This window comes from Kogia breviceps, chromosome 12 (genome assembly GCF_026419965.1).
Source record: "Kogia breviceps isolate mKogBre1 chromosome 12, mKogBre1 haplotype 1, whole genome shotgun sequence".
NCBI lineage: Eukaryota > Metazoa > Chordata > Mammalia > Artiodactyla > Physeteridae > Kogia > Kogia breviceps.
Window position 1 is genome coordinate 65,272,926 of NC_081321.1, and position 18,850 is coordinate 65,291,775.

The 18,850-nt window shown below is 38.8% G+C and overlaps 1 protein-coding gene across 4 annotated transcripts in view; it reads left to right on the forward strand.

The window, feature by feature from the left end:
• Positions 1–18,275, forward strand: part of SYT1 (synaptotagmin 1) — a 542,196-nt gene extending 523,921 nt beyond the window's left edge. For all 4 annotated transcript variants that reach the window (XM_067009790.1, XM_067009789.1, XM_059081652.2 and 1 more), the window contains 2 exons: positions 10,677–10,810; positions 15,127–18,275. In XM_067009790.1, coding sequence (XP_066865891.1) covers positions 10,677–10,810; positions 15,127–15,333 — 341 coding nt within the window. In that variant the 3' untranslated portion in view covers positions 15,334–18,275. The remainder of the gene's footprint in view (positions 1–10,676; positions 10,811–15,126) is intronic.
• The last annotated feature ends 575 nt before the right edge of the window (positions 18,276–18,850 follow it).

An 18,850-nucleotide genomic window follows, 5' to 3' on the forward strand; every position in this document is an offset into this window, starting at 1 on the left:
TATTTTAAGGTAGGATTTACCAATTTTAGCTCTATTGATATTTTGGAGGTGATGATTCTTTACTGTTAAGAGCTGTCCTATACATTGTAGGATGTTTAGCAGACTCCCTGGCCTCTACCCACTTAAGGCCATATCACCCCCCAAGTTATGACAATCAAAAATCTCCCCAGACATTGCAAAATGTTTGGGGGATGAAATAGCCCCTCCATTGAGAGCCACTGTTTTAAAGATATGCTATGGAGTTCACACACAACACTTCCATTCACTTCCAATAGCCAAAGTTACTTATTTGGCCATACTGAGTTGTAAGAGAGTCTGGGAGAAATATTTCTAGCTGGATGAAATGGTGCCCAGGTAAAACCTAGGAGTTTCGTTGTTAAATAAAAAGGAGGGGAGGGAATTCCCTGGCAGTCCAGCGGTTAGGACTCCATGCTCTCACTGCCGAGGGCCCGGGTTCAATCCCTGGTGGGGGAACTAACATCCCTCAAGCTGCACCGCCCAGCCAAGAGCAATAAATAAATTTTATACATCTTTTTAAAATAAAAAGAAGGGAGAAAAGGATTTTAGGGGACAATTAATCTTTGCCACACAGCCTTACTTCTGGACTTTTCCACCATATGTAGTGGACTGAAATGAGTTTTCAGTCACTTGAAATTTGGGACGTTACTTGATAAAAGTGCTACTTTCCTCTTCCAACACGATAAGTTGAAATTTACTGAACATTATCCACGGGGTGGGCAGGGGGGCGGGAAGATGAAAGGAATGATACCTGAAGTTACTCAGAAGCTGGGTACTTGCTCAGAAGGGATTGAACAAAAAAGCTGAAATGAGGCTGTTTCTTAGCAAGTCTTTGGTTGAAATGGAAAGGCCATGGTTACAAGGGCCCGCGGTCACTGTGGTAGTTAAGAAAGAAGACAGTATAATTATGCAAAATTGTGAAGATGACAACTGCAGGCATCTTGCATTATTCGGATTTGAACTGCTGCTTTCTAGTTCTCATTGTAAATACAAAAAGCCTTTAGTGGCCCCTTTATATCTCACACAAAGGATCATTTCTCACAGCCAGCTGTTTTGCAATTATATTTCTATGAAGTAAGCATAATTGGACATTAAAACTGCCTAAGGGAAGAAGGGAGTGACAATGTTCTTGGGTATTAGAGTATGGAATAGTAATGGAAGGATCCTCCTTGTTACAAGGAGACAGTCTTCCCAGAGTTCATCCTGAAGCCAATAGTTCTGAATTCAAAACACATTTTCCCACAAGAATATTGTTTTTATGTTATTAGATAACCACAGAAGTCCTCCAATACCAGAAAAAAAAGAGATGTATGCTTTGCAATAATACAAAAGAAAATGCTGCAGGGCAGAGAAAGGCTTGTCTGAAGGTTCTTACTGAGAAAATCATCAGTAAAATCTTCAGGGAAGAGGTGACTTTTAAACCACATTTACAATGGGAAAAGAAAGCATCTCAGGCTAAAGGACAGGCAGTCCAAAGACGGGGCATTCAGTTCTCTGTGAGGACGAGTGAGTATTGACCAGGAGTGGAGCACAGGGTTTGTGGAAATGAGATGAGGAAGTTAGGATGGGCTGTGAATGCTATGGTAGAGTTTGGAATGTTTTTACGTTGGCAAGTCATTAAAGGTTTTTAATGAGGGAGCTAGTGTGATCAAATGTCATTTTAGCAATTATAAGAAGACTAGTTTGACGTTGATGGCATGGTAGCAAGAGAGATTGGATTTCTGAACTTGAGATGTGGCAACAAGTTAGAGAGAACCAACAAGAGTGACAAGGTGAAGGGAAGTTGGCAGGATGTGGTGGCTCACTCTTCATGGGAGGTGGAAAAGGAGGAATCAAAGATGGCCCCAAATCAGGCTGAACTCATGACACAAGAACAGGCCAACAGGGGAGGTAATGAGCTCAGTAGGTTTCTGTCCCAAGGATAAAAGAGCCGAGGGAGTTATAGTTATGGTCTTATAGCACAGCGTGTGGGCTGCACTTATGTTTCTGCAAAGCTCACCCAACATGGTGTCCCTATAATTGAAGGAAAACAACTTACTGAATTTCATACTTAGTTCCAAACTCTTCCTCCAAGGTTACTCTATATCCTTTTTTGGGAATGTATCTCTACATGTTGAAACTGTGCCTGGGACACCAGTGTTGGTGAAAACATTACATTCCAGTGCCAGACTCTGTGGCCAGAAGCTGTTTAACTGAGGTGGCAGTAATGTTGAAATCAAAAGGTTGTACTGCAGGGTGTCTGAGAAAAGTAGTGTAGAGAAAAAAATCCTATTAAATGTGTGCTGAAATAATATCAAATGTGATTAAACTTGAGAGTCTTGGGGCAGATGAAGGGAGAGGAGAAAATAAAGAAGTATCAGTAATGGTCAGAGAGAAAAAGAGGGGACCAAGGGAGAGTTTAGTGGGAAGAACGCTATCTTAGTCTGGAGATAGATAGATAGACAGACAGACAGACAGGTAGGGCTCTGCTACAACAGAATACCACAGACTGGGTGGTGTAAATAACAAACATTTATTTCTCACAGTTCCGGAGGCTGAAAGTCAGAGATCAGGGTAACAGCATGGCTGGGCTCTTAGGGAAGGCTCTCTTCCTCGTTTACAACTGTCTCATTGTATCTTCACATGGCAGAGAGAAAGATCATCTCTCTTATGTCTCTTCTTATAAGACTCCACCCTCTTTTGATTGCCATACCCAACCTCCCCATTTCCATCCCATCCATAGACAAAGCCATCAAATCAACCAAGCCTTTGTACAGCAAGGTGGACAGTAGAGAAGTCTGGAAAAGCAAGAAAATAGGGGCATATATGTGTCATCACTCTTCCTACCCCCTGACCAAAAGAGGATGGCGGATTCAGTGCATCCAGGGTAGATCAGATGGACATGAGTGGGACAGGATGCAATGCCTAAACGACTACATGTAGATGGTAGCTAGAGCTAAATATTGGAGCATCAGGGCCAGATCAGACTACTAGGAGTTGGTTGTGGGAAGAAATCCTTCAGAAAGGAAACTCCTACCACTTAATGTGAAAAATATATGTGAGAGATCTTCCACTCAAAATTAATGCCTGAATAGAGACCAAATAAAATAAAAAGATTGGCACCAGACCATAGTCTGTCCACCCCACGAATTATATTCAGAAGAGGCTGCCCAACTGGCAGAAAATGGCCCTTTCACCTTCAGAATTGCTCATAAGCTGGAGCTGACCAAGTAATCACCTAACCAGTCAAAGGTGGTCTACATCCTCATCCCTGAATATGGCCACTGAGACCAAAGTATTCATTTGGCCACCAACCTAGGATCCTCTGCACTCCTTTCACATGGCAAAGTCAGTGCTCCCTAGCCTCCACTGCCTAGGAGGTGAGGTGAAATAAGTGACTTAGCAAATCATCTCGCTGTAGCTTTAACACAATGATTTCCTATCCCTCGCTCTGGATTGGAAAGAGTGGAAAAAAAGAAAGGAGGAGTTCTAAGGCTAGATGAAAGCAGAAGGAAGAAACCAGACTATAAATTTTTTTCATGATAGAAAGGAATTAACAGAAAAAGGGAGGAGATATAGATACTACCTCACTCCAGCAACCAATAGGCATTACTATATTCCCAACAACAACAATAAATCTCAAAGCTGAGGCCCTCCTTTTCTGTTTCCTCATTTTGAGCAGCATCAGGAAAGTAGATACTGCATACTGCATAATATGCCCAAGTATATCCACATTAGCTGGCCTCAATATCTGGAAAGATATCTCCATAAATCATAGTTTTGACTCACAGTATCCTAGAGCCTCAGTAATAAGATTCCACTTAGAACTCTCCAGATTAACTTTTCAGCTCTGTGTAATCTGATGTCTTGACTTCAGGAACAGAAGGAAACTATACAGGATGCTGAGTTAGTTTCCCACTTCACACCTCAAGACCACTTATACAGGTAGAAATGAAAGAAACCCTTCCTTTCTCTTTCATACCATACATGATTAAATTCTTCATTAATGAGCCAGTTGCTTCGCATGGGTTTGCTTCTTTCCAGAAGTAAATCTGACACTTGGGGCAGCTTGGCTTATTCCTGCAGCCGATGGAATGACTTCTTCCCATTTGCTAATGGTGGGGACCAGTTGTGCAACGTGAGCTGGGGGAGAGTCTGACACATAGATGCTGACTTAGATCTCAGCCCTTTCATGACACAATAATAAACATTGATCATTAATAACAATATGTTCCGGGCACATTTTGAAGCACCTTCCCTGTAGAAACTCAATTTAATCTTCGCAACTCTCTGAGCAAGGTGTTATCATCCTCACCACTTTAAGGTGAAGGAACTATGGCACAGAGAGCTTAAATAACTTGCCCAAACCACACAGCTAGCAGTACAGACAAGATTCAAGTAAATCTGTCTCCAGAGTCTATACTTATAAACACTATACTAAATTATTTCTTCGACGTATCACAAAGAGCAGTAGGTTCAGAGTCATAGGACCTTGGTTTGAGTTCTTGGGAAAAAAAATTAGCCTTTCCAAGCCCCAGTTCCCTCACTGGGATTGTTGTAAGGATTAACGGAGATGATATAATTTATATATATATATACCTAACATATATGTGTATTATCTTAAAGTACCCTACACACATAAAGGAACATTATATTAAACCTTATAATGGATCTTACTGTAAAAATTATTCTCAGCTAAGATTTCATCCATTTTTACTAATTTTACCATGGATCCTGAAACATCCGTATGTAACTGTTATCTTCTGATTGCATGCTCTGTGTTAACTTTTTTTAATTAAAAAATACTTTTTTGAAGGGCTTTGTTTTGAGGAACAATGTAATAATTTTTAGAAGATTGGAAAAAATATCAATTTTTTTCCAAAAGATTGTTTTCTAGACCTATTTAAACTTTACTTTCATCATCAAACCTTGCTAGATAAACAATAGAATTATCTCTTCAGCTTTGGTTGTTGTACTCATTTTTTGCTGCTGCCATGATAATCAAAAACTTAATTTTTGAAATGATACATATTTATTATCTTATAATTCTATAGAAGTCTTACACAGGTGTCACTGGGCTAAAATCAAGGTGTCGGAAGGGTCGCATTCCTTCCTGGAGGATCTAGGCGAGAATCCATTGCCTTTTCCAATTTTTAGAGGTCAAGTGCATTCTGTGGCAGTGTAGCCATCTTAAAAGCCAGTAGTGTAACTTGTCTCTTACCCTTCTTCCATTGTCACATCTCTTTCTGACCACAGCCAGGAAAGGTTCTCTGTTTGTAAGGAACCATGTGATTAGACTTTGCCCTCTTAGGTAATCCCCTCATCTCAAGATCCTTAACCTTAATTACCTTTGCAAAGTCCCTTTTGCTATATAAAGTAACATGTTCACAAATTCCGAGGGTTAAGATGCAGACATCTTTTGACAGAGCTGTTTTTCTGCCTTCCATAATTGTGAACGTTAGGGACAACAAAAAAATTGTTGTATATTAAAGAGGCTTGTTAACATATAAAAGTTTGAGGGTGACTTCATTACAGTGTCCTAAAATACCACCAAGTCATAACAGCTATCATGACAGAAAGGAGATGAAGTTCAGTCAGGCTGACTTCAGACAAAAAGAGAGCCGACAAATGGTGAGTGAAGGTAGCAGTGCCACAGTGACAACAAAACCAAATGATAGACCTAAAAATCATCCAAAATGAGGCAATGAATCTGCACTCTTTGTACCTGTAGTTTATTATTGGGAATAAAGAACTTTCTTTCTGATGCCAGTCCATCATTTTCCAGAATTGAAAAGTTACTCTCATATACTATTAGAGACTAAATAGACATCAGAAAAGAGCCCTTCCTTTCTACCACAGTTTGAAAAACATAAAGACGCTAACCTTTTTTAAGATAAATTAAACAAATAAAAGAAGCAAACTGTTCCAAGTCTTGCACCTCTTTCAGTGGCAACAGGGATTATCTAACTGATGTTGAAGAAGGGTTGTCAGTATTTGGATGATGAAAGGTTCCATGAGTGCTTGTTCTAAGGACAGAATAAAGCAGTGCAGACATAGAGGTACAGAGTCCCTGAGGACAGTAGCCCAACTTTGTAGCTCGCATATTTCCCCATGCTGTTTACATGTTCACAAAAACCTAACAGGTGTTTGAATGCCATGCATGGTGTCCAGCAGTCGTACTCAGGAAAAGCAACAATATTAGGGAGTCTCATTACAGCCTATTTATCATTATCATAAAATTATGTCTTATTACGCAATGATCAGGATTTCTAAGCCACTAAGAAACTCTGAATTGACAAGGATTTGCTTTGGGGAACAGCCCCTAAAACAGAACAAATTTAATTATACAGGGTCTTACTCTGCAGGAGAGGTGATCCTTACTATAAAAATCGTGTGTGTACTTAAAGCATGGGTATCTCATAGTTAGGTGGGTATGTTTCCATTTAGAGGACTCAGCCATAGTTAGGGAGACAGGAGCCAGGTCTAGACCCCCAAGGAAGTTACTAATGAACTAATCAAGGGATTAGGGCCATCTCTAAAGGGACCAGAATTCAGGGAAAGACTTCAACCAGAGGACACTTAGGAAATCAAGCCAATCAAAGAGTAGATGAAAATGGAGAAGACTGGAGAAAATGGAGACACAATGTAAGACTTTGGATGGCTGAACCAAGAAGATGCTCAAATGTGACCACCTTGGGTACATAACCTATCAGGCTTAGACAGTCAAGACTTAACCAGGCACAAAAGTTGAAAAAGAGTAAGACATCTGACAACATGTGGAGTGGGAGAAAATATTTGCAAACCATATATTGGATAAGGGGTTAATATCCAAAATATATAAGAAATTCATACATCTCAATAGCAAAAAATAAAAATAAAATTTTAAAAATCCATTAAAATGGGCAGAAGTTATGAATGATATTTTTACGGAGAAGACACATAAATGGCCAACAGGTACATGAAAAGATGTTCCAATATCACTAATAATCAGGGAAATACAAATCAAAGCTATAATGAGATATCACCTCAAACCTACTAGAATGGCTATTATCAACAAGACAAGAGATAACAAGTGCTTGCAAGATGTGGAGAAAAGGGTACCCTCGTGCACTGTTGGTGGAAACGTAAATTGGTGCAGCCAGTATGGAAAACAGTATGGAGGTTCCTCAAAAAAATTAAAAGTAGAGATACCATATAATCCAGCAGTTCCACTCCCGGCTATGCATCAGAAGTAAGTGAAATCACTATCTCAAAAAGATATCTGCATTCCCATGTGTCTGTTGCAGCATTAATCATAATTGCCAAGACATGGAAACAAACTAAGTGTTCATCAACAGATAAATGGATAATGCAAGTGTGGTATATATAAAATAGATTATTATTCAGCCACCAAAAAAGAAGGAAATCTGCCATTTTTGACATCATGGCTGGACCCTGAGGGTGTTATACTAAGTGAAATAAGTCAGACAGAGAAAGACAAATACTGCATTATCTCTCTTATATGTGGATGTAGAATCTATTAAATAGCCAAACTCATAGAAAAAGAGAGTAGAATAGTGGTTGCCCAGGGACTGAGGAGTGAGGGAAATGAGGAGACACTGATCAAGGGATACAAACTTCTAGTTATAAGATGAATAAGTTCTGGGGATCTAATGTACAGCATGGTGACAATGCTGTGTTGTATACTTGAAAGTTGCTAAGAGAGTAGAGCTTAAATGTTCTCACCACACAAAAAAATATACTATAATTATGTGAGGTGATAAATGTGTTAACTAAACTTGTTGTGGTCATCACTTCACATATATATGTATATCAAATCATCACATTGTACATCTTAAACTTAAATAATGTTACATGTCAATTATATCTCAATAAATATGGGGGGTAAAAAAAAAAAAGAATAATCTCTAAGTTACTGTCAGTCTTGGTTATGATTAAGATGGGAATTTCGCCTGTAAGGTAAGTTGCTTTGGTACCTGTATCAGGATGGATCTGCAAAGGCAAAGACTAACTCTGCCCATTCATAGCAGTCCCATACCTGCTCCTCCTCCAGCCCCCTGTCCCCTCTTGTAAGTATCATGAAATTATAGAATATCTCTGAATCATGGTCAGAAGTGGCAGATTCTGCTTCTGAAAGTGGGAGACCAGCAGTGTTACCTCTCTGATCTCACTGCCTACCTCTCCCCACCTCGCCTTCTTGTTCTGTAGACACACAGAAGGACAAGCGCCTTAGGGCTTTGCATGTGCTGCTCCTTGAAAGTAGAGATACCAGATAATCCAGCAGTTCCACCAGCAGACTGGTTCAAGCTTCCACCACATCTACCAATGACTCACTCCTTCCTGTAATTCGGTTTTTAGCTCAAACCTGGCCTCCTTGGTGAGAACCTTGTTGATCAGTTTTTCTAAATTACCTTGTTCTCCCCCAGGCATTGATCACATCACATCAGAGTTCATGCTGAAATCTGAAATTGTCTTGTTGGGTTTTTAATGTGCTTGCTCAAATGGCAGATGCACAAGGAATTCTCTTGTCATTTGCTGTGTGAAATGAATAAACAGATAGTCACCATGCTTCTCTTGCAAAACCCTGTGCCTTAGTTAAGTTGATGAAGTTTCAACACATGAACACAGGAGCCATAAACATTGATTTGTGAGTATTTAGTATTTGAGTATTTTGTCGGTGCCAAGGAGCAACTGGAGACTTGACCATCTTTGTAAAAGTGCAAGGGGCTGGGATGGAGGACCCAGAGAACTTCATAAGCAAACAAGGTCTCTGAACCAAAAATCAGAGTTGCCTGTGAACAGCAAGATGGATTATCAGTAAAAAAAGGCCTTTTTTCCCCTTCATTTGCAATCATTTACAGTGCATTTTTTTAACTAATCAACTATGTAGTTGATAGACTTGGTTTCTCATCACTTGGTCTAGCTTTTTTTTTTTTTTGTGGTGTGCGGGCCTCTCACTTCTGTGGCCTCTCCCGTTGCGGAGCACAGGCTCCGGACGCGCAGGCCCAGCGGCCATGGCTCACGGGCCCAGCCGCTCCGCGGCGTGTGAGATCCTCCCGCACCGGGGCACGAACCCGTGTCCCCTGCATCGGCAGGCGGACTCCCAACCACTGCGCCACCAGGGAAGCCCTGGTCTGGCTTTTAAAGATATTCTTCATTTTGATGAAAATCTTCATTATGAGCCCCTTGACTGGATGTAACATTAAAAACAAAAACCCCGGCTTCCCTGGTGGCGCAGTGGTTGGGGGATATAGGAAGAGGGAGAGTAAAACCACCTTTTCTGGTCTGCAGTTTTATCTTCTAAAAGTACAATATGTAGGCATTAAACTAGATTATCTGTAAAGTTTCTCCCAGCTCTACACATTCTGAAAGAAAGGAAAGTAATTTTGGAAGGCTTGTCAGTGGTTATTTTAGGGGAGTAAAATCATGTATGATTTAAAATTTCTTCCTCTTTTTGTTTATCCCTGCTTCCTGATATTTTGCCTATAATAAACATGTATTACATATCCGATGGAAAAATGTTTAAGAAAACAGTAGATTTTACTATCAAACCTGGGTACTGGTTCTTAATAACCTGAAGGGAGGTCATTCATCTGTTAGTAATGAGAATCGTCTTTCCCCTCCAGTGACTTACTTATTACTTTACCTTTACCTAATGAGGCTTTGAGGAAACTGCTAAGGGAATCTTTCTGCTCCTTTTCTCATTACCTCTGTGTGTGCTACCAGCTTATTCTCTTTTCCCTGAATCCTTGAAGCTCTTCTCTACCTAGAAATGTTCTGGCACAGATCCTGGTTATCTCTCTTTCTCTCTGTCTCATACACACACACACACACACACACACACACACACACACACACACACTCAGACACGTAGCCTCTTGTCACCCTTCAATATTCACATCTTACTTTAAATATTACCTCTGCAGAAAAAGGCCTTACCTGAGTGATCTAAGTATAAGAATTTCATTCTTCCCTTAGACTCACCATACCTCTGGGAGTCTCTATCATACATCTCTCTGCTCTTTCCTTCCAGAGCACTCTTCTCAACTTAGAATTTCATATGTATTTCTTTTCTTTACAAGCTTACTGTCTATTTCCCCCACAAGTCTGAAGTTCCATCCTGTAAACAGGGATGGTCTGATTTGTTCACAGCTATACTTCTAGGGCTTAACTAATATTATTTGAGCAAATGAATAAATGAAAGAATGAAATGTCTCCTTTGTCTTCTCTCTGTCAAGAGTTTTAATTTCCATGCAGTGGTAAACTGAAGCCAGTTCTTTGCCAGCTCACAAGAGCCAATTGTTAAATTTTCAGGAATTTAGTGAGCCAATTGTTAAACTGTTAGCTTGAAATCAGCCATGCTGAGAGTATTTATACCACGGACATTAGCAAATGCTACATGTCAAGATGTTTTTCTCCCAAAAAGATGGTTTACCAGCACACCAATCCTCTCATCTCCTAAATCCAACTATAAATATTGAGATATCATGGCAAAAAAACATGGCCCATAGGTTACTTTAAAACTTTCAATTAAAAAATGCTTGAAATTTAAAAAAAAATACTAACTACATGCTACACTATTATTTTCCTGTCAGGAATACTTGGACTTTTTATAAGCTAAATTATAATATAAAAATATGTGTCTCTGATTTCCTAAACTTTTTGTTTCTGTTTTTCAGATCCTTATGTGAAGATTCATCTGATGCAGAATGGCAAGAGGCTGAAGAAGAAAAAGACAACAATTAAAAAGAACACACTTAACCCCTACTACAATGAGTCATTCAGCTTTGAAGTACCCTTCGAGCAAATCCAGGTAATGTCAAACATATTTTTTCTTCCCATTCAATTTCATTTCTTCAGATCACATAAATTAAACACACAGATCTTATGAATTATCAGTGCATATGCCTCCATTAGAACTGCTATTCTTATTCCATGCACATTTAATGCTCAAACTACATCAAGAGGGAAATGATAAAATATACAGCACAGGATGTGCTGATTCATCAGCCAAAAACAGCTGTCATTCTGTTGAGCAGAAATAAAGTAGGAAAAAGAACATCAACAGAACCACTCTACTAATTCAAAAAGTACATCCACAAAGGTTAAAAGGTCAAGAGAAAATAAGCTTTCACTCTTTACTCTCAGGCCACAATATGTAATTCTCATTATCACCTCTTTGTAGCAAAAAAAAAAAAAAGTAGTGATAAAGGAAATATTTTGGTTGATGCTAAATATGCAGCATCTTTAATCTTTCACTATTAAAAAATAATTAACAGTACAAAAATTAGGCTAAGTTGTATTTTTCATTGTTTAAATTCAGCTTCCTGTTTCTGACTTGGAAAGGATGGTTATTTTTGTAAAGACAAAACCTTAATTTGCTAAGATAATATTTGTTATGATAGGAATTATCCTATTAAAAGACCTTGTGGTTAACATGTTCAAAATAGGATGCTACATGTAGACACAGTGATAGCATATGATCTTATTATTTAGTCATTCTTAAATATTTTTAGGTTTTCTTACCTCATATTCATAGTTAGGCTATTGGATCCAAAGTTCACATCCATTAATTATGGGCTATTCTTGCTAATCTTCAATGGGTATCAGAGAGTCAAATTTCTTAAAGCAATGCTATTTTTACACTTTATAAAAAAATTAATGTGGGTCTATCTTTTCAGTCCTATAGAAGTTTGCTCATGACTTGAAGGAGAGATGAAGGGTAGGCATCAAAACTACAGCATGGAACCTTCTAATGGTCCAAAATAACAAAATGCAGCAAATATTCTTCGGTTGCATATTTTTATTTTTAATCTAGTCTTAAAATACAGTACCTTAGGGATGAATCACACCTTTATTCCATGAAGAAACCTAATATAATAGCTACATTTATTGTATATTTATTTGGAACCTAGGCCCAAGGTAAGCACTTTACCTGCATAATCTCATTTAATCCTTACAATAACCTTATAAGCAAGGTACCACTATTACCTCAATCTTATATACATATAAGGAAACTGAGGCTTAGAATTGTCTCATATATAAAATAGGAATAATAACAGAATCCATGTCAAAGTGAGACTATGCATGTAAAAGCATTTGGAACGGTGCTGAGCACATACAAACGCTCAGTAAATGATTCTCATCATTCTTACTCACGATGCTAATGTTGTCTTTTATTCAAATTAACATTTTATGTATTAGAAAATGGATCTAACAATAAGATTAAAACAATATGTAAATCAGCACTATCCAACAGAACTCTGTAAGGACGGAAATGTCATCAGTATTGTCCTATAGGGTAGCCACCAGCCATAGGTAGGTCATGAGCACCTCAGCCACTAGTGTAATCAAGGAACTTTAATTTTAATTTATTTAAATTTAAACAGCTACATGTGGCTAGTAGCTACTGTATAATATAAGGCAGTTTTTTAAGTCATCAGTAATCCCACCATCCTCACATTAGTTCATGGTTTTTATATAAGCTTTCTTATATACATTTTCACATGGCAGCCGATTGTACATACTTATTTACTTTCACTAGCTGTTATATAAGTAAATGACGTTGCAGAAGACACTGATTCCCTGTCCCCAGTCACTTGTTTACTAGCCTGAACCAGTGAGCTCACTGCTTTGGACCCACTGGCAACCTAAGACATCCAATTTCTCCAACAATTTATTTTGCAATATTTATTCAGTAAACTCTTTTTTTGAGTTCTGAGACATTATTCCTATGGAAACTAACACCTCCTGGCATTTTGTGTTTTAATTCCACAAAACAATATGAGGCAGGACACTGAGATGAAAAATCCTATTGTAAATCTTCTCCTTTGAGCTACAATTCTATACCTTTAAATATATATATATATATATATATATATATATATATGTCCCTTTTCAGCAAATGCAAATATATTGAAAATGAAGCACATTAAAAACAAGATGTATGCTGGGTTTCTGGGGCAGCCTTTCAGAGAAGATAACATTTTGTCAGGACAGAGAGAACCTCAGCCCAATACAGAGTCCATGAGGCATGGAAATAATGAGAATGCCTTTGACTGCATCCCTTCTTCACTGCTCCTAAAGTCAATTTGTTCTTTTCTTTCTTCTTTTCCCCAATAGGCTGCTATCCTAGTCTTTGCATTTCCCTAGAGAAAATAACTGAGCATTTAACATGCTATAATAGGGGCTTAGGTTTTATTTACCCTGAGGTTATACGATTGTCTGCCTTTCTATCTGTCTCTATCCATATGAAATACATTGAGAGAAGCAAAATATGCTGATTTCCAAAAGCATATGAAAAGGTTGCAAACCACTCCCCATGAAAAAACGTATAGACTACAAATGCAGCTGAAAAAATTAACCCAAGGCCTTTATAAGGATATTTTGTCTTTTTTGTTTTATTTTGTTTGTTTTGGTTTTTTTTTTTTTTTTGAGGATATTTTGTCTTGATTGCTACTAATCAATACATTCCTAGGTGAAAGAATCAAAATTCACTCTAACTATTCACTCCAGCCTCCAAAATCCTTGTTACTTTTGTGCATGACGATCCTACTGTCCCTGTCCCTCATTCCTTGCAATATGACTTCATCCAGATGAATTTGCTTGGGAAAGGTGCTCAGAACCAAGGTGATTCTGTTCTTGGTTTCGAATGCCATCCAGTGAATAGGTAATTCCCTTGATAATGGAATCAATCCACGGCTGCACAAGGAAAGATGGAAATTTGTTTCCTTTACTGCCCATGTGTTGCATTTTACATTCTAAATTCCACTTTCAGAAGTGATCATTTTCTCTGATCTGAAGCTGTATGTTGGTGACATGTCTCAGCACATTCGTCCAATAATGCAGTCCTCAGAGTACAAAGCCCGGTAAAGGGCCACAACTGGGCAGGATCTTCATCTGGCCCTGGCTTCCATCATTACATTTTCTGCTTCTTTTGACTCTAGCCACCAAATGCTACACATTCTACTTTATTCTAAATTTTTCCTTTATCTTTTCCCTTGGTTTCTAGATTGGAGCCATTGCCTATTTGGACTAAGCAAATTCATTACTTAGGAAGAGCTAAAACATACTTTTAAAAAGTGTTTTCTTTCGTGTCAAAATGGTATGGGTTTGCTTTCACCAGTTCAAAAAAGTAAGGCATTAAATAAACCCTCACAACCTAATGGAATCACTGGAGTAAATCTTGTGTGGCCTAAAGGGTTATTCCATTTGATGTCAATGCTGGATACACAGTTACTTAATAAATGCTTATTGAGAGAATTTATGAATGAGAAAAATTATCTTTAGTTAATTACTACTTTTTTAAGACTTTCACTCTGTTGTCACACTTTAAACTCACAATAATCATGTTGATTAGCTGAAATTCTATATTAGTTTTATGTAAAACTATGCTGGCTCTTCCCACCTGAAATAGGATTGCAGTACATGGTTGCTTTGAAAATTGTAACCAAAAAAAAAAAAAAAAAAAAAAATGATCTGAGTACTAATGCCAGAAATTTTGCTGAGGAAACAATGGAAACAACTGGATTTAAAGGTGAATACAGGGGACTTCCCTGGTGGTCCAGTGGTTAAGACTTTCCCTTCCAATGCAGGAGGTGAGGGTTCGATCCCTGGTCGGGGAGCTAAGATCCCACATGCCTCTCGGCCAAAAAACCAAAACAGAAGCAATACTGTAACAAATTCAATAAAGACTTTAAAAAAAAACGAATACAAGTTGACATGGGCAGCCGGGCATGGTATTTTATAACATGGACTCCGGAAACCAAACCACTCATTTCTTATATGACTTCAGGCACATGATTTAACTTCTCTGAGCTTCAGCATCTTATCTCTATAAAGTCAATGTTAACAGGATCTATTGTAACTGAGTAGTTCACACGAAAGACTTAGAATTGTGCCCAAATTAACATTTACTGAGTATTTTGAAGATGCTGAAGAAGATGATGATGATGTAATAATGGCAACAGGGACTGGACTCGGGTTTTCATGTTCAGGTCATTTTCCTCCTTGCCCTGGCATTCGGAGATTGGGTCTTCTTATTTCCAACTGCTTTGATCTCAGGAAGCTTGGTAGTAGGGCTTATCTCTAGAGCCGGATGATTAATGTTTATTTTGTGTCCTCTTTCAGAAAGTGCAAGTGGTGGTAACTGTTTTGGACTATGACAAGATTGGCAAGAACGATGCCATCGGCAAAGTCTTTGTGGGCTACAATAGCACCGGGGCGGAGCTGCGACATTGGTCAGATATGCTGGCCAACCCCAGGCGACCCATTGCCCAATGGCACACCCTACAGGTAGAGGAGGAAGTTGACGCCATGCTGGCCGTCAAGAAGTAAAGGGAAGAAGAAGCCTTTCTGCATTTGCCCACATAGTGCTCTTTAGCCAGTATCTGTAAATACCTCAGTAATATGGGTCCTTTCATTTTTCCAGCCATGCATTCCTAACACACAATTCAGTGGTACTTCAAATCCTGTTTTAATTTGCACAGATTTAAACGTAGAGAGCCCCTAAGCCCTTCGTCATACCACTGCCCTCCAAATCTACTCTTCTTTTTAAGCAATATGATGTGTAGATAGAGCATGACTGAAATTATTTATTGTATCACACCGTTGTATATACTAGTATGCTAAAGATTTATTTCTAGTTTGTGTATTTGTATGTTGTAAGCGTTTCCTAATCTGTGTATATCTAGATGTTTTTAATAAGATGTTCTATTTTAAACTATGTAAATTGACTGAGATATAGGAGAGCTGATAATATATTATATGGTAAATATAGTATCGTCTGCATTCCAGCAAAAATATCAACTTGTAAGGCACTAGTACAGTGAAACTGACATCTTAAAGGACAACTTAAACCTGAGCTTTCTATTGAATCATATGAGCGCCAAGATACGCTGACACCACATATGTGGTGGATGAATCCAATTTTGTAGAATTTCTTCACAGGCAAATTAGCACGATCTGAGCAGCATCCAGCCTGATCTCCAGGAAGTATAGCCACAAACCAGAATAGCATCTGTCTGTACATATCTACAGAGCTCAAGACATGCTTCACTCTTACATTCGAGGAAGCAACTGAACAGGGGTCAATGATTTCACATTACTGCTTATAGAGTAATGACATGATGGTGTTCCGTGTGTGTGTGTGTGTGTGTGTGTGTGTGTGTGTGTGTGTGTACGCATGCATTTGTTTGGGGATGGGGTGGGTGGGAAAGAAGCTGAGGGGAGAAGAAGTCAGCATTTCTGAAATACTGCCTGACTATTTAAAAAGAAAAAAGTAGCTCTCCATTAACACCTTTACACAAAATGTGCATCCTGTGAATTCTGTTCCAGATTTCACACCTACTATAACTTCAAAAGGTTTGCACATCAGACTTTGTAACAAAATATTTTATTATACAAAACCAGATTAGAAGGAATGCAGAATATTTTTAACACAGCAATCCGTGCTTATGACACAAAGTTACTTTGTGGTAAGCAGACAGTATTGTAATCCCACCAAAAGAGGAAAAAAATAAAACAATTAGCCATAGTTCTGAATGCACTTCCATTAAGCCAAAACAGACAGCTAGTGATCTTTTTATATGCTCTTTTTACGTAAATAAGTTTTAATTTGTCCTTTAAAAAAAGGTGAAACAAAACCAAGAACAAGTTCTAGAAAACTGAAGCAACCTCTTATGTATACTAGATGCTTGCTTTAGGAGGAGTTTTTAAATGTTTTCAGTGTTATTATGTAGTAAATGGCACTATTACGAAGCTACTAGTCATTCCATAAGAGTCTTAAAGGACTGCTCTGTGTAACACTGTGACTGCCCTGTGTGCTTAGACACGTAATGTAGTTTCCCCAGTGGACAGCACTCAATCTATTCCGTAGTGATATTGTAACAATACTGCCATTCCCTCCTACTGCACTGCCCAAGGTGTGTGTAGCACAAACCGTTCTCATTACAAAGGACCAATTCAGCACTGAAAAGCTATGCATAGGACAAGAAAGATACAAAGCATGGGGTGGAACACACAGCATTTTGTCAAGCACCGTGCAATATTCCATACGTTTCCCCGCTATGTTAGACCACCACTTTGCCAAAAGGCAGCCCATGATCTCACATTGCATGTAGCCTTTTCTCCCACTCACCTCTGTGACCCTTTTCACTCGCAGGCCACAGAGAGTAGTGATGCTCTGAAGTGAAAGTTTTGTCTCCAAAATTACCAAAACAAAATGGAGGAAAACTAAACATGAGCCTCACATTCAGACTTTCAGATATCACACCATGGCTTTTACAACTGCAAAGAGAATTCAAAAAGGGCTGATGGGAAGCTTCAAACATGGGGTTGGCTGTTTCCTGATAAAACTGCAATTCCTGGCTCGTTCTTTCCTCATCAAAGAAGAGGCAAGCCCTTTGGCCTTTCAGCCCAGTCGTAGCAAACTCCTTAGAACTGTGATAGACCTGGAGGACAAAGAGAGAATTACATCTCCCTCTTCCATGGATGGTCCATACTTTTTTCAAAAGGTAGATAATAGAAAATGCACAAGTCACGATGTGAGATTAAATACCAGTTTGAACAGAAGATTCAAATGGGACTCCTTCCAACGTAAAAGATCAGACCCTACCAAAGAGAGGGAGTTGATTGACTTTTTAAAATTCCTTGAATACCAGAAACTGACATTTGATTTCACCATATTTCAGTTTTAAGTTATTCGCGCCGAAACAAACATTTTGAAACAAGCAGGTTCGAGCTGCCGAATACACATCATTTCTTGCATTAAAGCACGATTAATGCATTCTTTTGCAACACTGCCAGACATGGGATATTGTCACGATAGAAGTAGTTGGTACTACACCACCTGGCACAAGTCAGTGACCGAACCTGCTTTAAAACCAAGATTAAAAAAAAAACCCAAAAAAAACAAAACAAAAGACCAAGATTCATCCTCCAATAAGCCACATGTACCTTTCTGACAAAGCTGTGTAAAGTATTAGAATCTGATGCTCTAGAAAGATCCTAGTTGCCTTTGTGTATATTTACTGCCTGCTTGAGTGCTTCTCTGTGTGGGTTTTCTCTGTATCTTGTAGAAATGTTGGGGTGTTTTCTTCTGCCATATGGCTCGTGGCCCGCGAGTCAACTCCTTAGCTGTATTTTACCTTCATTTTTGATGAGGTAGTTTAAATTTTGTTCCATTTCGTGTAGTGAATCCCACAGGAGTTTTCTGATGGTTGTTAAAAATGACTTAACATATTACACAGATATTCAATAAAAATGTTTTATTTCCTGTTGATGTTGCTGCCTTTCAACCCTTTTTCTTACCTGACTCTGGTGGGGAGTCCATGGCCTATTGACTTTGGAGCCTGCTGGAAGCAGGGGCAGCTAAACAAAAGCTTGCACTGAATGCCAACCTCTGAGTCCTGTCTATGAAGACGGAATGGGGCTGGAGGGAAAATAATGCCCAGAGAGCATTTGGCCATTCCTGCCCAGTGTTCCTGGGCATGTCTTTCTCAACATGTGTCTCTCTGTTCCTGTTTATGATGAGTTCACCAGGCACACTTTCAGGCTTCCTGCTTTGCCCAAAATGTGTCCTCCAGGATTTTCATACTCTAGAGTCTGAGTCCCATAAGCCTCTCCAGAATGGAACTAAAAATATTTTAAAGCCAGTTTTCAAAGGAGAGCATGACACATTAAATTCCCCGCCTACCACAATTACTAGGTAAAACAAGTAAACATCTTTCCCCCACTAAATGCAACATGTATCAGGTGCCTGCTGTGTACCGTGTTTTTCCTGGGTGATGGAGATACAACAAATGATGTAGTAAGATTCACCTGGTCCCACAGAGCCCACAGTCTTAGGCAGACA